This window comes from Nipponia nippon, unplaced genomic scaffold, assembly GCF_047370975.1.
Source record: "Nipponia nippon isolate SJK-2023a ecotype South Korea unplaced genomic scaffold, ASM4737097v1 scaffold_5, whole genome shotgun sequence".
Taxonomy (NCBI): Eukaryota; Metazoa; Chordata; class Aves; order Pelecaniformes; family Threskiornithidae; genus Nipponia; species Nipponia nippon.
The window spans coordinates 45,901,973-45,926,767 of record NW_028262369.1 but is presented as its reverse complement, the minus strand read 5'-3'; the positions used below and the strand labels follow the sequence as shown (position 1 = coordinate 45,926,767).

Below are 24,795 nucleotides of genomic sequence, written 5' to 3'. Positions count from 1 at the left end.
ATATTTCACATAATTATGACCACCCTCTCCCCAAAAACCAAAAAAGATTGAGAGAAGAATACAAAGGGATATATCATAGGTATGGAAAAGCACCTACTCATGGTCAGGCTCAACAAATTACACTCTTCAGGTTAGAGAGCCAGCTGTGGGGGGATAAAAGATCACCCATGATGCAAGTGAAGGTGAAAAGGAAATATTTACTTCCTATTTCTTGTAATACAAAGCCTATAATCCAAATGAATCAACAGTAGCAGGTTTAAAACCAACAGAAGGAAACACTGCTTACAAACTCTGTACCGCAGCCACAGACAGGACTGCCCCAGGATGCTGCAGAGGCCAGGGGTGTAAAGGGGGCTCAAAAACAAGTGTGCTTGCACAAGACAGGTCTGCTGTGAGCCACGAGAAAAAATGACAGCTTTAACCAACTTCCAAACCTAAGCAGCTGACCATGGGTATGCACACCATGAAAGGAAGCTGGCATAGACCAAGGTGGGCTCGGGCAGTGACACAAGGCACACAGCGCCCACTCCTGCCACCACCCGCTGCCACACATGGGTGGGGGAATGAACTCCTGCAAAGCCTGCTCACAGTTTTTCTTCTCTGTCTAGAGGCTAGAATCTGTATCTTGACACATCTTCCATTTTTCTTTCAGTTAGAAATACAAGAATGGAGTCACACCAGGAACGCAACCGCAAGGAGCAGGTGCCGGGGGTCAGCCCTCCAAACACTTTCAGTCAGGCCCATCCCCTTTCATCTGTGCTGAGGAGGGACAGAGCAGTTTTCATACAGGCAAAAGGGGGTCCTGACACTTTTGGAGACCGCTAGAAATGGGTAACAGTTTAGTTTTGCATCCACACAGGAAAGAAGTTGCATCCAGTGCAGGAAAGGATTCGTACTTTAGACTGGGGGTTCAGGCGTTTTGTTCCAAGCAGGCAGCCCTCTTTTCAAAGACTGCACGCTGAGGTCCTTGCAGCAACATCAGACCCATTTTAAGCTGCCAGATCTGGAAAGTAGAGTTTAGCATATCTCAGAAGAAATTTTCTGGATCATTCAGCTAGATTCAGGTCATGCTGGCCAGTATCACTAAATCACTGAATTGCAACACCTGCTGTGGCTAACTTCAGCTGGTTTTATTAGCCAGTGTCTTAACAGTTATGCAAAAGGAGACACATGCCGTCACACAGAGATCATATATGCATTAAACAAGGAACGCACAGATAACTCATCTGCGATGAAAAAACCCCAGAATCTTTACTTGCCCCAAGGATAAGAAGCAACATCTTCCTTTTGCACAGAACTGCTGAAAGATAAATTTTCAAACAGAGAAGTCTAATTCAAGAATACATTTCTGTTGTTCAAATTACAGAGCATCTCCTTAACAAAAAGCCTCAGTCACAACTTCCTCCCACATACACTTACACCCAAAATTAAAACTAAAAATGAGAAGACAGCAAAACAAGGAACCAACTGCACTAAGAGGAGACTTTATTAAGCTACTGAGCAAAATACTGAAATCTCATTTCTGATATGCTAAGGAAACTTTCTTTTATAGACCGTTATAAACCAAGCACACAAAACATGCATTTAAGAACCAGCCTGCAGAGATGACTTGGTTGACCTACTTTGTCCTCTTCATCTATATGCTATTGTTTACCATCTTGTTCTTTCTTATACTTAGAGATAAAATTACTTAAATGGTTTTTCATTCCTGACCTACAAGCATATTATCAAATTAACAGCTCAACAATTATGCAATATGCACCATCCTAGAAGCACCACATGTAAGAAAGTAAACTACACACAAATGTACACCTAAACCCCTTCTTAACACTGACAGATGCACAAAGAATTCCTCATCTACCATCGCTTTTGGGCTCTTTAATCATTTTAATCTCAATTAGTCAGTTACTAAAACGGCTTCAAAAATGGGAGTTATAGTTCTGCACGTACAAAGGGATAAGTTTTCATGGCGTGGTACAATGCATGAGTCATTTCAAGTACCACAAAGCCCTGCAGCTAAATTTAAAAAGAAAAAGGTTACTGAATATAATCCCCCAGTAATATTTGAAAACTACTTAAGAAAGTTCTGATCACAACCGTTCATTTTTTCCCCAAAAAAAGGTTCTAATAAAGGGTAAGTGAATACATCACTTATTTGTTTTGCTTTTGGAATTAAACTCTACAGCAGCTTTAAAAAAAAATGCACTTTAGTGTTTGTTATTTCTTTGTTAAATATACAGGAACGTTTTGATAACGAAAAGAAAGCATAGCAGATTCATCCATTTTTATAGTTCTTTAAAATATTGAATCTATTTTTAAATCCTGTGTTTTACATGGAAACCAATACTGATCCAGTATTACCAGAAGCAATTATCAGATGCTCTGAAATGCTACAAACACATTACGAATGCAGCAAAAGTTTCAGCCTGAACTAACAAGACCTCATAGTCTACATCACTACTCCCTGCGCATTAACCTAGCTTTTACTGAATAAAAAGAAAGAATCAAATAAACTCTGTTATCTTAAATATAACACATCTGTGTGGTACCTTGAACTCTTTGGGAGCAGAGTTCAGCAATATTCTCCCCTCTAAAAACAAGGACATGAAGAGCGATGCTACACACCAGTGCAATCCTAACCTGCTCCCTCTCTCAAGTCAGTCATTGCTCATTGGATTTTCTTCCTACGTTTCCTAGCTGCTCTCCATATACTACAGGGAGCCATTCACCCGTTAACAGTCACAGAAACCTACTAGCTTTGCTTGGCCAGCTTTCTAACACAGGACAAGGTTAGAGGAGCAAAGCAACACTGGGACTGTAGCACGAGGTGACAAGAGTCCTTGCAGCTTCCCCTGCCGCAAAGAGGATCAAAAGAAAGAGGTGCCAAACCACACCTCTTTCTTGGCAAGGCATCCAAGCCCCTAATGGTAAAAACAGAAAGCGGAGTGGGCACCATTCTCGCAACGCCTATTCCTTGAAGAGTGACATGGCAGTAAGTAACTAAGGATATGTTTGATGAGCTACAGGTAAATTGGCATGTAGTTTTTACCTATTAATTTACTCATTTCCCTGGATTATGAGTATCTTGAAACAACACCTTGTAGATGTGTTGTTGCATCAGGCAACATTAACAATGTTTTAATGAAGCTTTTGGTAAATTTCCTACTTGAATAAAGCCTAGAACAATTTTCTTTTTGAAGTTAGAGGTCAGCAGGAAGTTATAACTTTCACATAGACGTGCAGCTGAAGCGCTGCTGTGGGGCAAAGGTAATAACGATACATAGTCTTGTTTAATCTTTTCAATAGTAGATATTACAGCACTTCAAAGAGGTCACAGTCACAGTCCCCTCATATTTCATGATACGATAGCTTATAAAGAGGCTTTTTTTGGCTTCTTTTTTTAAAGGTTGTCTACTGCCTAAATACGTTTAAAAGGTTATGCAGTAAATTTTCTCCACTGTCTTACCCCACTCATTATTTGAGGTGAACGTGTTGCTTAACCATAGACTTCACCCTCACTGGCTCCTGCTTGAAGGGGAGCTCATAAGAGGTACTTTAACTACTGCCAAATACATTGCTAATTAAGTTTTTAGTCACCAATGAACAAAACCAAACAAACAAACTTAGGCCATTTTCTGATATTGTAAAAATGATATTTCAAAAAAATAGCTACTGCAGGGACATGAAAAGCTAACCCTTAGGAAAATTACGTACTTTCTCTATAATGTACTTATATCTTGATTTCCAGCAGTGAGAACCAGCGTACATATGCCATTTTCTCCATGGCAGTTTCAGGAGTGCTCATCCCCTCACTATTACTTCAGTTACACCAACACAATTTCGGTGCAGCCAAGCAGTATCTAAGACAGCTTTTGCTTTCTCCTAGCTGCCCATGGAAAGACAGGCTATAGAACAGAAGACAGTAACGCTTACCACTAGCACCAAGAAATGCACTGCGCTCAGTATTAGTCATTCATTTCAAACTTGAAGCATCTATTTCCTGGAAAATGCTATTCAAAGACCTGGGGGTTTTTGCAGAACTTGCCTAATGGATGTTTATTAGCAGTAAAGCTCATTGATGTGGCCCACAGTAATGCATCACTTGGGCTTTCAGCGATGTGATCCTGGCTTTCTTCACTCCCCTTTGGGGGTGACTGGTGCTTGCACTTCCTACTAACATAGAGTATGCGTTTTACCTTTGTGCAACCATTTATTTCTCCAGTTTGGTTGAAACACAACATCAGCAAAGTCCAAAACGAACCTAGGATTATGTCTGGCCCTTACAATGTGGGGTTTTTTTCATCCTTTTCCCTGAGTACTGCTAAGTCAGATGAAAACATAAACCTCATGCATGCAAAGGAGGAAGCATGGACAATAACAGGACACTCAAAAGAAAAAAAAAAAAAAAAAAAAGAAAAAAACCAACAGAGCTAGCTCTGTAAACATATTCCAGAGCTGAAAGATTTTGTATCCTATGAATAACTACTGAGCCATCTAGCCACAAGTTAGGAAGATATTTCATCTGTTGTTTATAAAATCATTTTCTTTGTTGACTTACTGCCATTCAAGGTTGGTACTCTGTATGACCCTGTGGTTTGTACCACCGTATCTTTGGTGTATGTGATCAGCTTTCTGGGCACAGGAATTTCTAGAGGGGAGGTCTGCAGTTCATCATACACAAAGCAGATTTTATCCACACACCTGTGCATTCTATCAATGCCCATAACTTCTAACACAGCTACGTATGAAAAAGCATTCTTGTTTCACTGCTCACATATTTTATTTGAAGATAATTAAAAATTATACTATAATGTCTGAGAATTTCAAATTCGAGGAGCCAGCGTATCTCAACAAACCACCATTTTTCATCACTGCTATATAGTAAACATTCTCTTAAGAAGCACCTAATGAAGTTGAAAACATTGATTTCAAATTCATCATTCCCAGCCATTGGTGTTCAAAGTAGATCTGAGAATAAAATCTGGCTCTCTGCCTAACCCTGCATACTTGCAATACTCACATCATTCCAGTATGTCTAGTTGATACACTGTAGAGTTAAACAAAATCCTCGAGAAATGTTGGCAAAAAAAATATGACTATAATGGGGTAATTAAACTTTAGAACTATTGATTTATATTTCAAATTTGGTTTCTTTGGTTGCTAAGATGTATTATTTTCTTGTAACAGATCAGTATTGCTCTGTCACAGGAATATTAATTTAGGATAACACACAGCATACGCCATCATTTCTTTTTGTTTTACATATATGACATGACTTCTAACATTCCCATGAAACAGATTAATTGAATATATACTGCTGGGACTTAAATAGAAAAAATTGAGCTTCTGGAACATCAATCCATAGAAAGCCACTTTCTCACTTTCTGTAACACTTAACTGTTTCAACATTTATCTCAGATTAGGCAATTTGTATCTGTTTCATGATTTGCATTGTGTTCTGACCCACAAGGACAAAGCTAACATAGTAACTGCTATGCTAAGTAATAGATACTGTTCTACATATCCAAAGCAACATTAACTAAATACAGGTCTAAAAAAAACCAAAAAAACAAAACAAAACAAAAACCAAAATCCCTTTGGTCTCATTGCATACAAAGCACTTTGAAACATCACTTTGTTGTAACTATTGTTTATGCTGTTCTGGCACTTTCTGTCCTAGCAAGGCTTTTTGTCTTGCTCACTGAAAGATGAATATTTCAAGATGTGCTGACAATTAAAACATACTGGTCATGCTGAGATGAATAATTCCTAGTGTTAAAATACACAGGAGCAGAACACCAGCAGCAGAAGTACCCTAGTAGCATACGTCAGTATCAAGTCTCCCTGTTTATATTAAGATATAGGGAGGAGTATACACCATGAGACACAAAGCAAACAACACACTTTTACCAGCTTATAAAATCCCATTATGTTTTTAAGACACAATGTGAGCAATTCTGATTTGGCTCCATACACAGCCCAGTTATGTTCCCAGCAGGAATCCAGAAGAACTGCATATACCAAGTCTTTACACATATTGACTCTAAATCCATGTTACAATACAACCATAATGAGCACCTCTGCCACTGGCCTAAGCTGAATTCATTTCAGACTCTCTTCTATTAAAGTCATTAATGATGATGTTAACTGGTGAGTGCACAGATCATTCTGCAATCCCAGGCCACAACTTACTGAAGTGATTGCATACACAGCCAAATTTTTATCCTGAATACTTCTGTCTCCCTTTAGATGGACTGTTGAGCATTTTAAAACTTGGACAGCCTATGAAGTACAGCCACTGTTCACCAGAAAGCCAAAATTTCTACTGGGTACTCCTTTTGCAGAGGACATCTTATAACAAGGTATCATACAGATGGGTTCTGTGAGAACAAATGCTGTTACCAAGAAGTTTTCTGGGAAATGCAGAGAAAATAAGCGTTTCAGAGCTGAGACACTTTCAGTCCCATGTTAGGAGAGTCAGGCAAGCCTACAGATTGAACTGAAGTAATTTAGGCCTGGAAGCAAAGTACTTTTTCCTCTTTCCAGAGCTTCAAAGCATTCTGCAGTTTCAGATCTTTCTCATCTATTCAAAAAGCACAAAGCAGATCATATACGAGCAGACCAAGTTCACGTTCTCCAGCCACTAACAGAGCAAGTGCTCAGGTTTTGCCTGTCCTTGTGCAATTACCTGCTTCGAGAGCTCTGCTGTCCACAGCCAACACTGATTCACCAACCTTTCTATTTCCAACCTTCACCCTATTTTACTTCCACTGAAAGTTCTGGTAGTTTAATTTATTTTTGTTATTGTTTGATCTGGTCTATCCTTGCCTTCATTATTTTCCCCAACAGTAGGAGCTGAAAGGATTTCTGGTTTATTCACTGTTGAAAACATAATGCAAATTTCGTCCGAGGACTGCGAGGCCTGACAAGTATTCTCAACGACAAAGCGGTTTGCTAGATCTGTTAGCATCCAGCAACGTCACACAAAATTGTTTATTTAAGAAGAAGATAGTCACCATCACTAGTTGCCAGAGAATTTAAGGAAAGCTTTAATTTATTATGGCTTTTATTGCCAATGAAAAATGTTTTCAGCCAGGCACTATAGAAGTGGTTATCTCAAGCACTTTTTTTTTTTGTCGTGCAGTTTCATAGCATTGATTTCTAACATCACAATCAGAATGCAAAAGAATACATTTCAAATTATTCTGTGCAAAATACAGCATATTATATCAAGACTGAGAAAGAGAATTCTCTTTTTCAATTACTTAATTACACATGCTAGTTTGATCTGACTTTTTTTCCCCTGGCTGACACTAATATAAGCATTTTTAGACTAGACCTTGCAAGATGCTATGGGGCTCTGACCCCAAGTAAAGGCAGATGTAAACATGTACTTACATTGCATGGGACGTGCCCATTCCCAGCAACTAAAATGGGTTTACTCAGATGCACCAATTAACAATGCCTGATTGAAACTGCAACTGAATGCTCAGAACCTCACCTAACTCAGTTTCCAGTGTCAGAAAGCTTTACCTGTGCTGGCACACAATCACTGTCATCACAGCTACCTGTGACATGACAGGAAAAGTTCATTAGTTTCAGCTAAAGAAGTAAGCGATTCATCTGCCAGTAGGGAACTAAAGTCCTTTTTTATCTGGCAATATTCTTAGCAGGGAGAAGATACCTAGAACATGAATACCAGCAAAACTCTTTCCTGGACACAAAGTTTTTCAGAATTTCCCATGTTGTGTCATGACACCGTTAACTACTTTCAGTTCTATGAATTACTGCGTGATACCAATCTAGCACAATTGTGCTCTTTAGACAGAATTTTGTTTACACAAAATGAAAATTTAATCTATCATCTCCAAATGTGCAATGCCTTAAAATGACCATGGGTGACAGGGATCTCACTGAGTATTTGTTTTTTTCCTTAAGAGCTAAGTTTTACTACGCAAACAGAAAACTGGAAGGCACCAGCAAAGTTGTTGAACACATTTCCTCAAAAAAAGGACAGGAGTTTAACATAACTCCAACACAATTCCAACACTGAGAGTACCCTAGAAGCCCAAAAGCCATCAGGAAGATGGCAGGCGAGAGTAAGGGCATCCCTAGTTTTTTTCAGTTTCCTGAACTGGCAACACATTTATTTCAACAAACCCAAAAAACCTGAAATTAATGCTCAGAGATGAAACAACAGCCTGTGCTACATGGCACGGCATGAAAATCCCACCAGTTCCTCCTTATCTGACCTACGTGAGAAACATTTCCTGTCAGCTCCAGAAGCAGCCCCACCAGCTGAACAGCGAGCGCGCCCACAGAGCAAGCCTGCCAGGTGCCGCCAGAAGCAGGAAGGATGCTTAGCTCACATGCTGCTTTTAGCGCTGCTAGGTATTTGAAGTAAAACACAAACAAACAGCAAACACACACAGCTTAGGAGCCAAATGACCTCCAAAGGATAGGAAGAGGATGCATGAATGATCAGCTCTTGCTAGCAAGACTCAGTTATGGTAACTGTTTCCTTCTTGTCACTCTAAAGGTTTCACTCCATTATTTCAAACTCATTACAGACCTCCAGGTAAGTTTACAAGTGTCACATAATCCTTGTCTTTTACCTCTGTGCTGCTACTTTTTCTTATTTTGCATTTAAACAGACCATAAGCACATTCACTGTAACACAAAACACTCTTTTACATTTGCTTCTTTATGTTGCATCTTAACCTGAGGATATAAAAATTATCATCGTTCTTCCACAATGCAACTCCATTCTGGAAACAGCTGCCTTAAAATGTTAAGCTTTCGTTTGCAGCTTCTGAGGGAAATGATGCTGTGCCTTATAACCATTATCAGCATGGTTTCCCTGTGTCAAGTGCAACTCTCACAACACAGTTAAGTTCAATTCAACATTTAGCATCCAGCATTTAAAGACAAAGGCAGCAGCTTTTTGCATTTAGCTTGCCCTGTAACAGAGCAAAAGAACTGCCTCCTCCCAAAAGTAAACATTTGACTCAGTCTACACAATGACACCGTAGCTTTGCAATATTTAGATATGCTCTAAAACAGGTCCAACTGGTACAACAAATAAAACCCTCGATGTGAACAGCAACTAAAAAGTCAGATGAACAAAAATTTCTTGTTCTCTATTAGAAGGTAAGCAGAAGTATTAATCATTCTTTGTGTCACTCTTTCCCATTCCGAGTTTAAGGAAAAATGCAATGGTAAACCAGCTATGGCAAAATACCTTGGTTATGACGATTATGCCTCTATAATGATTAAAACTTGGCATTAACTAAGCAAGTTTATAAAATATCTCCTAAAGTAAACACAGAAACCCTAACTAATATGCTATTTTCAGACACAAGTTTGTAATTTTAGCTAGGTTTTAATCTACAACTGAATACCCAGTCAAATGCATAAAGAAACCAGATCCAGATTCAAACTCTAGGAAACATAATCTAAGGGCGTTCTTCAAGCCTTATTTCTAATTAAGGATTTAATACTTGGACAGTACCTTCCAAAGGAGGATTAAGAATTTTGCAGAGGAAGACAGTACGACTGTAAACTGCAGCCTTGGCTTTCCCAGCTCAGGAAGTGCAGATACCACACCCAAAATCTTGTTCAGGCCTTTTTTCCTCACACCACTTCTGCTTTTTCTCTTCTCTTTTCCATATAAAGTTCAGTATTAAGTTTTAATCTTTTCTCCTAAACCAGAATCACAAAATATAAGAAGTCTTTGTCCACCCAAATTATTCAGTTCTACACACAGAGCTACAGTTCCAAGACACCTGGAAAAATGTCAAAGGCAAATATAAGAAATCAATGTTTTCAGCATTTTAGTACTTTATCTGTCAGTCACATAGAATCTTCCATCCTAAGCATGTGCCTGTAAATATCATGTTTTCACCTGGATACGGTTGGACTTGATGACCTTAAACGTCTTTTCCAGCCTAAACAATCCTATGATTCTACGATCCTGGAGTTATCGCACGTCAGCCTACCACAAAAAACATGGATTCTTAACACATTAGCTGCAAAGCGGTGCTATGCTCAAATTGCTCTTACTACAAAATTATTTTAAGGAATAACAGTAGCACTTTACTGGCAAAACTTATTTTGGCTTCAGGGGTTTTTAAGACCTTCATGAACAGTTAGTTAACTCTTCCCTTTGTAGCCCTAATCATGTTTTATTTTATTTACAAAGCAAATAAGAAGTATCTATCCCAACAGTTACATGATGAGCACATGCATCTACGTGTATCTGCATCCCCAGATAATATCACCAGTGGCAGAGGAAAAAGAATCAAAAAGCCTGTTTCTGTGAACCAGACAGGAAACCCTACACTTCAGCCTTGAAGAGTCAGTGCTAGAGAGAGAAGTGTCTTATGGCTTTGCAAAAAGCATTTAAAACCTTGAAAGTTTAACCCGTTTTCAAAGCTTTTAAAAGCAGATTTTAAATCCTCCACATATGAAAGACAAGCCATTGAACTATATATGAAGAGAACCAGCAGCATAACATATGTCCTCAAAGAACGATAAACCCCTGTGTAAGATGGACTGTTCGGCGTGTGGGAGGGCAGAAGCATGCTGACATTAGCTTAGAAAAATATGCAAACTCTTAACACGTCTGAACGCAAGCAATTTAAAAGCCCGCAAACTATCCCCCAGGCAGCCATCTCAAACAGTTAAGTACTAAAATGAAACTAAGTTAAATTTGAAAAAAAGCACAGGAACGTCAACTTTCATACTGATTGACTATATTACATGATACAGGTTGCTGTTTTCGGCTTATATTTAGTTATATTAATACTAGTACGTTTATTCTACTGAATTTTATACAAAATTCTTCTTATAACAAGTTAATATTTGTGTTAGTTAACTTATCAAGTTTTTCCCTTTTAATTTCACTTCCCAAAACCTGATCGCACTGCTGAAAGTGGCATATGGCACTACATGAAAAAATGACACAGTCAGGCAAATGCCTGCAGGGGAATAATTCATCTCTACCAGCATTGATACCACAGCGCCTGCCCCCACATTACTACAGCTGGAATCTCTGGAGTGGAGCAGAGCCTGCCGCTCCTCCCAGGACTGTCCTCTGGCTGCTGGGGAGTAGGGTCGTCCCTCCCCACCGAGGTCTCTTCTCCCCGGTGAAGAATGCAAGGGAGATAGGAGAAAGGGCTTCCTTGACCTATTTCTCCATCAGCTCTCACCCTTCCCCCTCCTACACACACATATCTGCACCCACCTCCAAATTACACATGCATCCAAGAATCTCTGTAGGTTGGTGAAAAAAAAAAAAAAATCTGTAGGAAATGAGGCACTGAAAAGCAGCAACATTTTCCTCCACATTTTTGCATTTGTGAAGAGAAGCCGAAAGCTGGAGTGACTACCCTCCATTTTTCAGTCTCTGGAGAATGAAAGGAAAAGGTAAAAAGCATCAAAAAGCCAATCTTTATCTTAGATGCAAAATCATAGTTGCCTTAATTGTTTTTGTTGTTCATAATTCTCCAACATCCACTCTTTGCTAGTGACAGTCCAAACACAGAGAAGACATTGTTCATACCCTGAGGAGCTTTCCAATTAAATGAAAGACATTTGAATATAATGAAAACACTCGTTTAGATACAACTGGAGGGTTTGAAGTTATACGAAAGATTATAATTTATGAAGGACTTACAGGTATGCTTGGTGCTCATGCACAAGAGAGCTTTAGCCAAACTCCAGCTTATATTCCTTGCTTTTGTCAAAAAGGATGAAAGCGATGCACAATCTCAGACACTACCTGCTTTTGCCCTCAAAACATTACATAATCCTCAACAAAGGACTGTGAAATATTCTGCTCCTAATCAATTGATAATCCTGTAGATTAAATGTCCTCTTCCAAGCTTTTTAGGTACCACCACTTGAAAATTTCAACAGGAAAAACAAGAAGCCATTACAGGAAAGTAGCACTAACCTAAATAACAACGTATCGATTAATGAGTTGGGGGCGGGGAGGGGGGTGTTAAGCTTAATGAAACTTCAGACGAGTATGAAAAGAAAGCTTTATTTTTTATATACAAAAACTGCATCTAAGACTATAATCAGATAGCCCATGTTCTGAAATGGCATTGTACAAACTGAAAAAACATCTTTAACTTTTTATTGGTGTAAAATAAGTTCCAATATGGTAACACAATATTTGAGACTAAAAATATACAAATAAATACGAGACTAAAAATATACAAATAAATACGAGATTTGTAAGAAAGCTTATCTAGTTCACAGCAATATATAGTCATATAATATTCATAGCCACCTGAAGAACACAGCGTGCTTTAAAAAGTTAAGAGAAACCTAACTTTCTGTAGGCCAGTACTTATTTAGTATCCTTCCAGTTAAAACCAACAGTGAAAAGGGTTGCAGCATACAAACATTATATCAAAAGTTTTAATTGCTCTGAAAAAAATCCTGCAGACTTCTTCATGTATTACATACGATAGAATTATCTTTTTAATCAGGTTCAAGTGGTGTTCTGCAAAAAAAAAAAAAAAAAAAAAAAAAAAAAAAAAGTACGGCAGAGGAAAAGAGTTATCTGATCAGCACGTTACACCCACAGGCTGAGTCTGTGGTTAATAAACAGCTCTCTACAGTGAAGAAAAAAAAAAAAAGAAAAAATAGTGCTTGCTCTGACCACAATCCTGAAAGCAGCTTTGGAAGGCTCTTAATCAAAACCCTACCAAAGCTAGACAGGTTACCCATGGACAGAACTACCAGCTACATTAAACTTTTTTTCAGAATTGGGACCTTCCCAGAACTACATATCTTATTAGTACCTTACAGATCACAATCAAACCTCATACAAAAAATTTTGCATTTCTGGCCTAATTCCTGGACTCAATTCATACAGTTTTTAACTCTACCAATACACAATTAAACTGGTTTTCATGGCTTTTCCTTGAAAATTTAATGAAAAGAAGACCCTTTAAAGAAAAATAATTTAGAGATCATGCATCACTAAGATTTATTACCATTCTGGCACAGGCAAGATAAACTACAGGAGTTATTCATGCAATTCGACACAACCGATTAAACACCTTCTCTGAAAATCACGTATCTAGCCCTAGAGCTATAGAAGGCTTCCTAGCACTTAAAGAGGAAATAGAGACAAAGCAATCAGATTTCAAGCCTTGTTCAAACAATTATTCTTTGCTTGAACAGAAAATGAACTGCTATTTCAAAGGGGTTTTCAAGTAAAACTTGAACAGCCAGGACTAAAGCAGTCCTAGACCCAAACCGCGACATTCAGTGGTTCAATTTTTGGGTCTACCTGCACACTCCACGGAGCCTTCTTGTTGCTTTTCGTATGTGCTATAATCAAAGAAAATAAAGGTGTAGCAAACAGCACTCTCTTAACCACACAAACTGAAACCAATCTGAGTTGTCTTCTTCTTGGGAAACTGTGGACAGAAATGCTGAAGACCTTATGTTCACAGAAGTTGTTGCACGTTGCCTTTCTACTGCTAGCTGCTATATTTGCATCGCCTTTTGTATCTGGCCTCTGCAATCCAGTTTTAATAAAATCAATATAGGACATACAGTTTATAGAATGAGTTAAATTACCAACTTTATCTTTGAACATTTAACCAAAATGTAAAGTTCAGACGTGTGTTTGTGCACATACTGTATATGCTTGTGTATGCATAGATACATAGATAAATATACACTCTTCACAAAGATTACACTGGCATTATTATTTTGGACATGTCCTGTGGAAGAGTTCAGAAACATCAGCTTTCCAGAAATTGTTTACTTTTCCTGATAGAAGGACCTGCATAGAAGAAAAAAAAAAAAAAAAAGCTGCAGACTGCTTTGGTTAGCCAATTTCTAGGCTCGAGCATATCTTACAGCGCAAAGTGCAGCATAACTTTCAAGAGACAAGAGAGTGCCAGGAGAAGAGTAAAGTTGCTGTAGGTGCAGCTGTCGTACAATCTTGAACCAATAGCCTCTTGTAAGACTATGCACTCAGGACAACTGTAACACTGCATTACTCCCGATACCTAGAAAGGGTGATTCAGCCCGAAGCACAAAAAACTTGCATCTTTTTACCCTAAAGCTAAAGAGCAATGGTCGTCCTTAAAATAACACAACAGTTTCGATAATATTAGTGTCTGTTATCAAGTTGTCCTCTGGGTCTGTAAACGAAAATGTAATACAGAAGGCCAGCTGATGATGTTCAAATGGGCACATGTTTTTCCTATTTCTTTTGTTTGCTTGTTCATTAAGGAGTGACACAGGAAAGAATTACGAAAATCTGCAACTGCCTGGGAGGCAACGTAAGACCTTTTGCTATAAGGTGCTACTGACACTGCAATGCAAATGCACAATTAACAAATATTGGGCTGTTAGAATAGCTTAGCACTCATCTCACAGTCACCTAACAAACCCTGGTGAACAGAAGTCAATTCATCTCAAAGGTTTGCGAGAATTGGGTTATGAATTTTCCCAAGAAAAAGTTGTCACACTAACTAGTTACTATGTTTCAACACATGGTGTTAATTGATGCTTATCATCTTGACCATGCTGCAAAGGACTGGAAGTTATGACATGGGCTACAATCTGATTTTGGTCCTAAAGGTTTTCTCTTTGGAATATATGCCTCAACTGTCTAATTAAATACAGCTGAAACGCAACTTGCAAGGTAAAGTCTTAGGTGTAGTATAATATCAAAAGCATCATTTACTCTGAAAATACAGTAAGCAATACATTCTAAATTGTTGAGGGAACCATATCCTGCTTTGTGCTAAGAGCAGGCATTAAGCCCCTCTAATAAACAGAAGATTTTTTTTTTTTTACATAACCCGAGTGAAGAATAAACAAAGCTTGTCAGCAATAGCAAAAAAATGTTACAATTCATGCTATTAGTTCAATGAAGTGCTCAATTAGAAGAATATTCACATAAGTACCCTTTTTTCTCTCCTGTCCCAAAAACGAGAAAAGGGTTAGATCGCTATTCTAGCAATGCTATTGTGCACTCCTGTAGTTTAAAACAGCGAGAGAGAGAACATCCCAAAAGGATAATCTATTCAGTCAAGAACACAGTATTAAGAAATAAATATTCAAGTATGCACGCTACTCTTAAATCACAAAAAACAGGTATTCAATGGGAAAACAAAATTTTGATCCAGCTATAAGAAACGATATGCTAGCACAACTGAGCCTGTATCCAATTCAGGAGCTACCTACCATACATGAAGTGATAAATTTATATTAACCTACATGAAACCTCTTAGGTGTTTATATTGAGTAGAAAACAATGTTGGAAATAATAAGTGGAATGATTTAAGAACAAATTTCATAATACATATAAACCTTGCTGCATTTCATGTATGTATGATCCTTTATAGCTGGAAGAGCCCTAGGACATTGTCAGATCTGAAAAATTAACATTCCTTGAGAGATATACTATAATTAAGAAGTTATCTAAAAATACTTTTTCGAAAGCATAACAATTTTAACAGCAAAATTTTTCATCATGTCACACTTGCAGGCATATAGCATCCTCGTAAAAACATCACCTTATTAACAACTACACATGCAGCAGGGCTATCTCAATTTATATTTGTTAAAACAGTTACACGCTGGCACAGGGAAATTAAAACGCAGGAGAATGCACACTACAGCAAAGCTTGAAAAGAAAAAGCTTAAAGATACATGGGTCACATTAAGGTCTGCCTCTCTCCTAAGTCGGCTTCTCCTGCTGCTCACTCATGCAGGGAGATCATAATTTTGTGGCTGTGGTATTTCCACAGCAACACTGGTGACAGTGATGTCGCAAATTCAGCCCTGACATAGCTTCAGGATCAAGTACAAGGAGCAGATGGGATGCGAGGGAGAAAGCCCCTATTTAAACACAAATCTCTTTCATAAGAAAGAAAGAGGCATGAGCAAAGAAACAGGTGAATGGATCACGTTTTCAAGTATGATATATTCAAAAGATTATCCTAGCATGAAAATCTATTTAAAGGCAAGACCTACAATACAGGGTAACTGTCAAATTTGTTAGGCCTTATAATAAACCAACCTTGAAAGCTCCCTGTTTAGCATGACAAGCCTTGTGCTCCATTTCTAAAGTGGCGGTGAAGACAATACACTTTTGTCCCTTGTGAATTTCCTTTAAATAACTTTAACATTCAGATATATTAATTTGATACATCACTGTGCTCATAATACCATATGTAAATATGATGTCAAGCCCTCACTGGAGTGAGTTTGTTATCTGAATTAGATATAATAAGAAAGAAATTAAATCAAATCCCAGATGGGCCACCAAGTACAGCAGGATGGTAACTGGAATATTCAGCCAGCACAATGTGATGCTAAAAGGGGACCGGACTTTTGCACTGGTCTGCGGACTCATGCAAGGATCAATACAACCTCCAGGCCAGCTGAAACACCCCTAAACCCCTTGCCAGTCACATGCCGCAGCCTCCAACGCTACCAGTATCAGACCTCCTTTCTGCCTTTGGCCACCCCATGGACAAACGGCAACTGAGCCCACACGGGGTAGAAGGGAATGACAGCAAAAAGTGGAATAGAAGAGGATGCACCCACAACACAGTCACAAATACAGTCTCCACATTAACTCAGGTCACAGTTCAAGGAGATACACAGATTTCTTAAAGACGCTACTCTCCACAGAGGACAATTGATGAACTGCACAAAACGCCCACCGAGGGAGGCAGGGGAAGTGACGATGACCAGAATTCATGTATAGGCAGTCATTCACAGAGCTGCAGGTAATGAGAAGTGGTTTCTCATGGCAGCAGAGGCAGAAAGATCCAAAACAAAAACCAGAAGTCAAAAGGGAGATAAAAGGAATTAAAAGGATATAGATCCATGTTCTGATCACAGAAGAAAAAACCCCACATTTTTCAAGATTTCAGGATGAAGACCTGAAAGGATTATCAACAGCCCAGCTCTCAGGAGGGAAAGGAAGAAAGGGAATAAAAACTGCAGGTTGAAGCGATGTGAACAGGCCCCCAGGAGGGGATGTCAGGTGGAGGCAGAGACTAAATGCACAATGCAAGGAGGAACAGATCATAAGTCAAGTAGCTAAGCAGGGTTCACAGACATCATCTATGAAATTACTAAGGTAAAAACTGCAAAAGGGAGAGAACAGAAGGTAAAATGTGCCATGATACAAACCACAACAACGATCAGAGACTTAGGAGAGCCCATCTGATTCCCCAAACCATGACTGTACCAACAGCAAACCAAAAAAGCAGCCAATAAACTGAAGGACGCTGGCTGGTCACAAAAAAAATGAAAATACCCAAGGACTGCACCAGGACCAAGGTGTCATTCCACAAATTAATGAACAATCTTATGAAGAGGAGGAAAAAAGAAAAGAGAAAAAAAAAAAGCAGAAGAACTTGAGATATCAATAATGGATAACATGTAATACAACAGGTACAGAAAAGCCTGCTGGGATTGCCATGAAAAGATGTAAAGAACTACAATTGTTTAGCTTCAACAAAAATGGTTTTTGTAAACATTTTAGGCATGTACCCATGACACCACTAACAGAAATGTTGAAATTTAAAAAAAGGAACATGTTGAAATTAAAAAAAGTGTTGAAATTAAAAAAAAAAGGAATAGTTTGGGGCTATAAACTTCCACAGGCTTCTAACTTGTTAGAGTAGTAAACTCTGGAAACAGCATCCATTAGCACAGTAGGATAAGAAATATACTCAATTTTAAGATGTAGTTTATTGGTTTTTAGTTATGATTAAGACACAGCTGTGGCAGACTAACATGACTACAACACAACCCCAACAAGACTTTTTCTCTCCCAGAGTTTTTATAAGGCTAACAACCTCAGATGCGAACACGAACTGAATTCCCCCAATGGACCTTCTAGAGGTCACTTTAATTTCAGCACTGGAATTCCCATCTTCTTTTTACCCAAGAGGAAAAAAGCCTCTCTCAGATAACTCTTGCAGTACTACATCTCTTTTACCATGTGTTTATAAAGACGTGAAACTGATGGCTAATACAAGCTCAAGTCAGCACTCATTGCTGTTTGTATCATGTATCAAAGCAAAGCAGCTGCCAAACATGAGCCAGAAAGAAAGTCTCTTTCTGTTGTTCAGGAAAGAACTTACTTTCTCCCTATCACACTGATCAAAATTAACATTCCACTGACAGACAGAAGTCAATTGTTCTGCTAAAATGAAGTCTTACACAAAACATTTTAAGACTTAAGAACTGTAGAAGATGCATTTCAAGTCCAAGCTTTGCAAGTATTTCTCTCAGAACAAAAATATTTTTACAATAGCCAAAATGAAAATACAACAATAAAAATCCACGACAACTATGAATTAACACATTAACAGATTTTAAAAGGCAATAAAACAACCCTAGTCGCTTTCTAATGCAATCCCAATCCAACAGCAAATCAAAACATAAGATGACACTAGATCAGGATACAAACTATTTTTTTTTCCACCTCTCATTTCTATAAAGAAATATCAATAGGCACAGTATATTACCTTCGTTTTCAGATGCTTGGCATTTTACTTTCAGTACCAAATCAAAGGTACGTTCTGGATTTTCCCTAGAAGAAGCAAACACAATTGATTAATCGTATATATGTTTCAGACAGTGTTTCTATCATGTTGTATCTTTTCCATTCTATTTGTACAGAATAAAATTAAAATAAATTAAAATTTCATTAAAATAAAATTAGAAATCAGATTAGTTCTAAGGAAGAGCCAAAAAGTCACACTTCCCTGTACAGCCTTAAAAAAAAAAATAAGGAAGATAAACAGGCTAAACTGTGTGATTTATTTAAGTGATACTGTCACTGCCTTACACATCAAATAGCTTTTAAGTCACTCCACTGTACCACGCCTAACAGAAAAAAAGTGCTAGTAATATCTTTATCAATCAATCTGAAACATATTAACGGAGTCATGGGCAACCTTTTCTAAAGCTACATTTAATTTCTACTTAATAGGAATAGCCCATCATTAGACTTCTATTTTAATTCCACAAATTTAGCCACTACCCTTTAAACGCATATGATTATCACCATAAGGCTGAGAATCACTTAGCTTCCTCTTTCACAAGATATTGATTGTCGACTTTGACTTTAAAGGCTGAATCTCAGGCACGATTCGGTGAGTGAGAAAACAACGCAATAACTAGAGACAGACGCAATCCTCAGCTAGCCAGGAAGATGGGAAGATGGAGCCTCCATATCTGCAGCAGCCATCATGGTCAGCTCTGTGATGGTCAACGCCTCTTTCACCTCCCCAGTAAACACACACCTGATAATAATGAACCACATATGCTAATAGCAGTTAACACTCAACCTAATCCCAAACTAAATATTTATTAAAACAGGTCTAAATGCCATTACTATACCACTCACCTCTCTGCCTACCAAGCACGCTACTATTTATATTAAAAACAAGTGGTATAACTACACCCGTAACAATTATTTATTTAACCACATAAAAGGCTCACACTTGAACTCGCTTCTTGGGTAATGCTCCTGCTGAAGTCAGCTAGAGTTTTAGGCAAATAAAAAAATCGAGGACTTGGTTCCAGGGTTCTAGAATGCTTCAAATAAAGTATGCAGCAAATCAACACACTGTTGTTTCTTTAAAGAAAGTTTTGAATGAAATCCAAAGGCTGAGCTGGGGAAAATTTCAGTTGTGACAAATTAATTGATTCAGTAGATGCTTTCACTGACCTCAGCACCATCATCAACTGAGATATGCAATTATAGTCTGTTTCAGGTTATGGAGACATAACCTGCCCATATCACAATCTTTCATTGCATCGTATTTTAAAGCATCTAGTTGGGAAAATCCCATATCTACTGATCCTATGTGTAGGAGATCAAATTCTGCTCCGAGTTACAACAGCCTAAATCCAGGATATTGGAGATTTACTCTGGTATTAAAGTCCATCCATTGCTCCTCTGGCTGACGAGCGGGTTCAGAATGAAACTGATAAAGCTTGGCTTCGTTGAGCCACCTAGAAGAGTGAACCACAAAAATCCTTCCTTTAAAAGAACTGACACCTCCCCATGACATTACTCTAGATCAGGCACTGGGTTTATACTCTCAGGACATCTCCCCCTTCCATTTCTTTCTAAAACCCAGACCACACAACGCTGGGTTTTTAATGTGAACTGGTTAAAGTGTTACAAACACCAACTCCTAGCTGAATCACCCTCATGAAGAAAGCTCTTTGAAGTAACACTGCATGCCGTCTTTCACTATACCACTCTAAATCTGCTTTTGCAGAAGAACACTTCCAAGTTTACTCTTCACATCCCACTATGCTTAGAAGTGTCAAAAATGTGTCAAACTAGTCTGAGAATTGTCAGACTGTCTCTCATTTCCTTTACAGCTATTCGGTAGCAGCCTGCTTATTCATCATATATTTACACAGAGATTTTTGTCAATTCCTGAAACGCGTGTTTAACATCTTGTTGGTTTCCAATGTCAGCGAGACTGGGCGGCCGCTCCTGATGGGTAAGGCTGAACAGCAGTGCTTCCAAACACCTAAAAAATCTCTTTTGCACCTGCCATGCCATAATGGCAAAGAGAAGGTTTGTAATTACTGGAGAGATTAACGTCCCAAACCTTAGCCCACCAGCTGCTGGAGGCAGGGTGACTGCGGGAAGCGGCACTGCCCAGGCCTGAGGGAGCTCTGGCTACCGAGGCAGGGAGATGGGCCCGCGGGCTGCGGCCGCGCCCCCGCCACGCCGGGTGGGCGCCTCAGGAGCGAGCTGCCACCATTTTACCACCCCCTGTCAGCGGCCGCAGGCCGACAGAGCGCGGGCACCGCTCCGCCCGCCCCCGCGCCCTGCCGGGCGCCGCTGCCCGGCACCGCCGCCTCTGACCCGGCGCGGCCCGGCGAGGTCGGCGGTTGCAGGGGGGCCGCCGGCGGGCCGGGAGCGGCGAGGGGCGGGAGAGCGGCCGGCGGCGCTGCGGCCGCCTCCTCCCCCGGCTCCGGCTCCGGGCCGGGGCGGGGGGCGCCGCCCCGCCGCTGTGCGCGCCCCGCGGGTCCTGTCTCGCCCGGGCCCGGCGCGCAGCGCCCGCTCCCGGCCCCGCTGCCTCCCGCCCGCCCCGCTGTCACTCAGCGGCCGCGGCGCGCCCGGCCCCTCGCGCGCTCCCGCCGGGTGGGCTCCCGCGCCTCCCCTCCCTCTTCCCTCCCTCCCTGCCCGCCGCCTGGCGGGCCCGGCAGGCCGGGGCGGCTGCGAGGCCTACTCGCCGCCTGCCCGCCGCGGAGCTCAGCTCGGCCCGCCGCTCCTGACAGCCCCGCCGCCGCCCCTCGCCGGCCGCCCCCCCACACTCACTTGAACCTGCTGTCCATGGTCACATCGCGGGCCCCCGGCGGCTGCTCCGGCGCCCCCCAGGGAGAAGCGCCCCGCCCGGCAGGGGCGAGGGGGCAGCGCCGGCCCCTCTGCCTTCGGCGGCGGGGGCGGCTCAGCGCTGCGGCGGCGGGCGGCGGCCCATGGCTGCTCCGCTCCCCCGGCTCGGGCCGCGACTGCAGCGGAGCGGCGGCACCGCCTCCTCCCCCCGTCTCTCAGTTCCTGTTGCAGTCGCTCCGGCACCTTCTGGGAACCAGGAAGCTCCGCGGCGGCCCGGGGAGCCGCCGGGGCCGGTGTCACCTGAGCCCGGCGGGGGGGGCCGGGGGGCCTGCCGCCGTCGGGGGCGGCCTGCAGCCCCTGCCCTCCGCGGCAGGTGCGCTGGGCCCGGGGAGGGGAGCCCCGCTGCGCCGGGCCGGGCCCGGGACGGCTGCAGCCCCTTTCCGGGTGCCGGCCTGGGCCCGGGCCCGGGCGGAGGCCCCTCGTAGGTGGGGTGGGGTAGGGCAGAGCCGGCAGCGGTCATGTTTTACCTCGCCGACACCTTCACCCGCTGCAAAATAAGCTCTTCATCCGAGTCCGGCGAGTGCGTTAACTTCTACACCTTCACATCCCTTCTGCACTCTTTATGCACAGCAGGGAAATGGGGCTTTTCATACTAAAGGTCATAAATGTTGTTTTAACCTGCAGTAATCTGTTTAGCTTTTATTTTTATCGAATGCTAAACAAACAACCTCCCCAACTGCTTAAGAGGTGGTGCAGTAGGGAAGGGCGCTGGAGTAAACGCACCGTCCTGTAAACACACGTAAAAAGCTTTATACCCTCGAGTGCTTCCAGTGAGTTGGGAAAGGAAGAAAAAATAACACCGTCCTTGAGAGGCTTCCAAGTCTCATTCATCTGAGAGGCACTGAGCAGCCAAATTCCCACCTACACCAAGTTTCCCTCACCAGCATAGTATCATTGCAATGAAAAAACGCATAAAATAGATTCTGCGGTACTGGGCCAAAGAAAAAATGTCATTCTTTTCACTCTTCCTCCAGAAATTAATCATCATATCAACAGTTAAAAAGAAGAAAAAAATTCAAGCCAATTATATATTAAACACATAAAACAGCATTAGTGTGTTACTGAGGTTGAATAATCAAATATTCAAAAGTCAGGAAATTACAAATACTAACTTTTCCAAAGCAATATCGTTTTGGCTTCATTACACATCCTACACACCTCACAGGATACTGATTAAATAGTAATAAAACGCATAGATGTGCAGCGAAAATGACTGAATGCTGCGGCAGAAACCTTAGCTTTGGGATTTTCCTGGTTTTCAAGTACTTACTTTCCCAGCTTTCATTTTGCAGTAATTCTTGGCTGTGTTTTAACAGCCAGTATTTGCAACTCCCACTGAAGTAAATGAAATCGTTTGGGGCTTTGTATCCTTCACACATAACCACACACTTCATATAGCACAGGGGTTTTTTAGACAAAAAAAAACCAAATGTGTGTTTTTGCATTCTGTGAGAGGCCCTTGAAGCAGGCAGCTTTAACTCATCTGCTGTTAAATTTAACTTCTCTGATAGGACCAGTCTGGACTAAAGGGTCAGGAGAGAGGGGGAGTGATGCCCGTCCCTGCTCCAGCCACGGTGGTGGGAAGAGCAAGGCAGGGACCCTCCTGCAGCCGCCCAGAGCTGCTCAGCTGCAGTACCCGAGGCAGGCTGGCCGCATCCTGCACGCAGGGATGTGGCAGAGCTGAAAGGGCTTCAGCAGCAGCAGCAGCAAGTAAAGCTGGGTACACGAGAAAGCACGCGTGGGGAGGGAGACAATCACAAGCTTGTCTATACATCTGTCCTTCTGCCTCCTTTCCGCCCTCCATCTCTCCCCCCATATGTACTGTAAAGCACAAAGAATTAGAAACTTATTGCTGAAAAAAATGGCCAATAATTTAGCAAGAATGAATTTGGACTGGATGATTATCCAAATATTGAGATGTTTTGTTTGTGGAAAAATTCTATTTGAAGTGTACCAGAAAGTGAAAAAAAATGCTGTGTTTCAGGATTTCAGTAAATCTGTATTTTGGATTATACTGAATGTTTTATAAGCCTACTGTGAGTTTGCTTCTCTCTTCTCTTAAGCTGCTGATGCTTGCCACTTTTACAGACAGAAGAGTAGTCTGGCGGCCTGTCAGGCTGATCTACGGTGCGATTCCAGCCAGTCTCTTGGACTGGTGTCTGTCTTGGCAGATATGACCATCAGGTCCCTTGGAATTTATTTTATCGTAATTGGAGAAAAAATAGGTAGGGTTTCTTTCCCAAAGTAAATACGTGCCTTGTCACTAGAATAAATTGACTGGATGCAGTGACTAAACCTTGCCTGCCTGGGAGAGCAGGAAGAGTGGAGAAAGTTCACGTTTAAAATAGAAGGCATACGAGAGAAAACCCTGTTGAGATGAGGTTTACATCTCTCAGAGCTGTTATTTCAGGCTCTGTGAAAACTTAAGCAGACATCTATGCCCAGGTTACACTTAGTTCATGTTTTCAAGACTGTTTTGCAACCATAACAGCTTTTAATGAAAGACGATGTTTTAGGAAAGGTGCTGGTGTTCAAAACCACCTCTTGCTGCTGCCTTGTTTTCAGCCCTTCCCTGGGAAAGGGTTGAGGCAGAAGGAGAAACTGAAAGAAAAACCTAATAGATATCCAGAGAATGGATACTTTAGTATATTGTGAAGCCAGAAATGTCTAGTTTGTTTTTCTTTATGCTTTCCACATCAGGACCGTGAAGCAAATGATGTTTGGGCTTTTCAGAGTCAACTGTTCTACCAGGTAATCCAGAAGACAGGAAGCCTTTTTCTTTATGCTTTGCATAACACAAAAATGGCTGAACTCTGCCTAAATTCTCTCTAAAAGGTTAGCGTAGGGACTGCTATAAGGGGATTTGCAGGAGGTGGGGGCGATGAACATTTATTTCATAGATATAAGCAACTGAAAAGCAGGTAATCTAAAGATGAAGATTCCTACTCGATTGTAGTTTTCCAGCAATGAATGCTCATTAGTCATCTTTGTAGCACTGTAAAAATGTAAAGGAGCCTTAAAACTGATATAGATATTTACAGACACTATTGAGCTCTTACGTGCTGGCAGTAAAAGAGGTCTCAATGTAAACTGAATTGGACCTACAAGTCTCAGTTTTCCCCCAAATTGATTAATGCTTTGAAATAAGGGGTTAAATGAAAAATGCCTAGAAGTTTACTTCATTTGAATCAGATAAGAGGATGGAAGTGCCATCAGGGCAGCTCCATCTCAAGGATCAACGTAAAAAAACATGTAGCATACTTTTTAGTTTACAACCAAATTCAATATGGAAACAACAGGAGATGCAGTTGAAAATCACCAAACAAAATCCAAAAACAAGCATCCACATCCTTTCTACTATG

General features: G+C 40.9%; 1 protein-coding gene across 4 annotated transcripts in view; it reads right to left on the bottom strand.

Moving 5' to 3' along the window:
• The window catches only part of DENND1B (DENN domain containing 1B), a 168,517-nt gene extending 146,945 nt beyond the window's left edge, over positions 1-21,572 (bottom strand). For all 4 annotated transcript variants that reach the window (XM_087733244.1, XM_087733247.1, XM_087733245.1 and 1 more), the window contains exons 1-2: positions 21,359-21,572; positions 18,534-18,598 (exon numbers count right to left, since the gene is read on the bottom strand). In XM_087733244.1, the coding sequence (XP_087589370.1) occupies positions 18,534-18,598; positions 21,359-21,375 (82 nt within the window). In that variant the 5' untranslated portion in view covers positions 21,376-21,572. The remainder of the gene's footprint in view (positions 1-18,533; positions 18,599-21,358) is intronic.
• Positions 21,573-24,795: the final 3,223 nt, after the last annotated feature.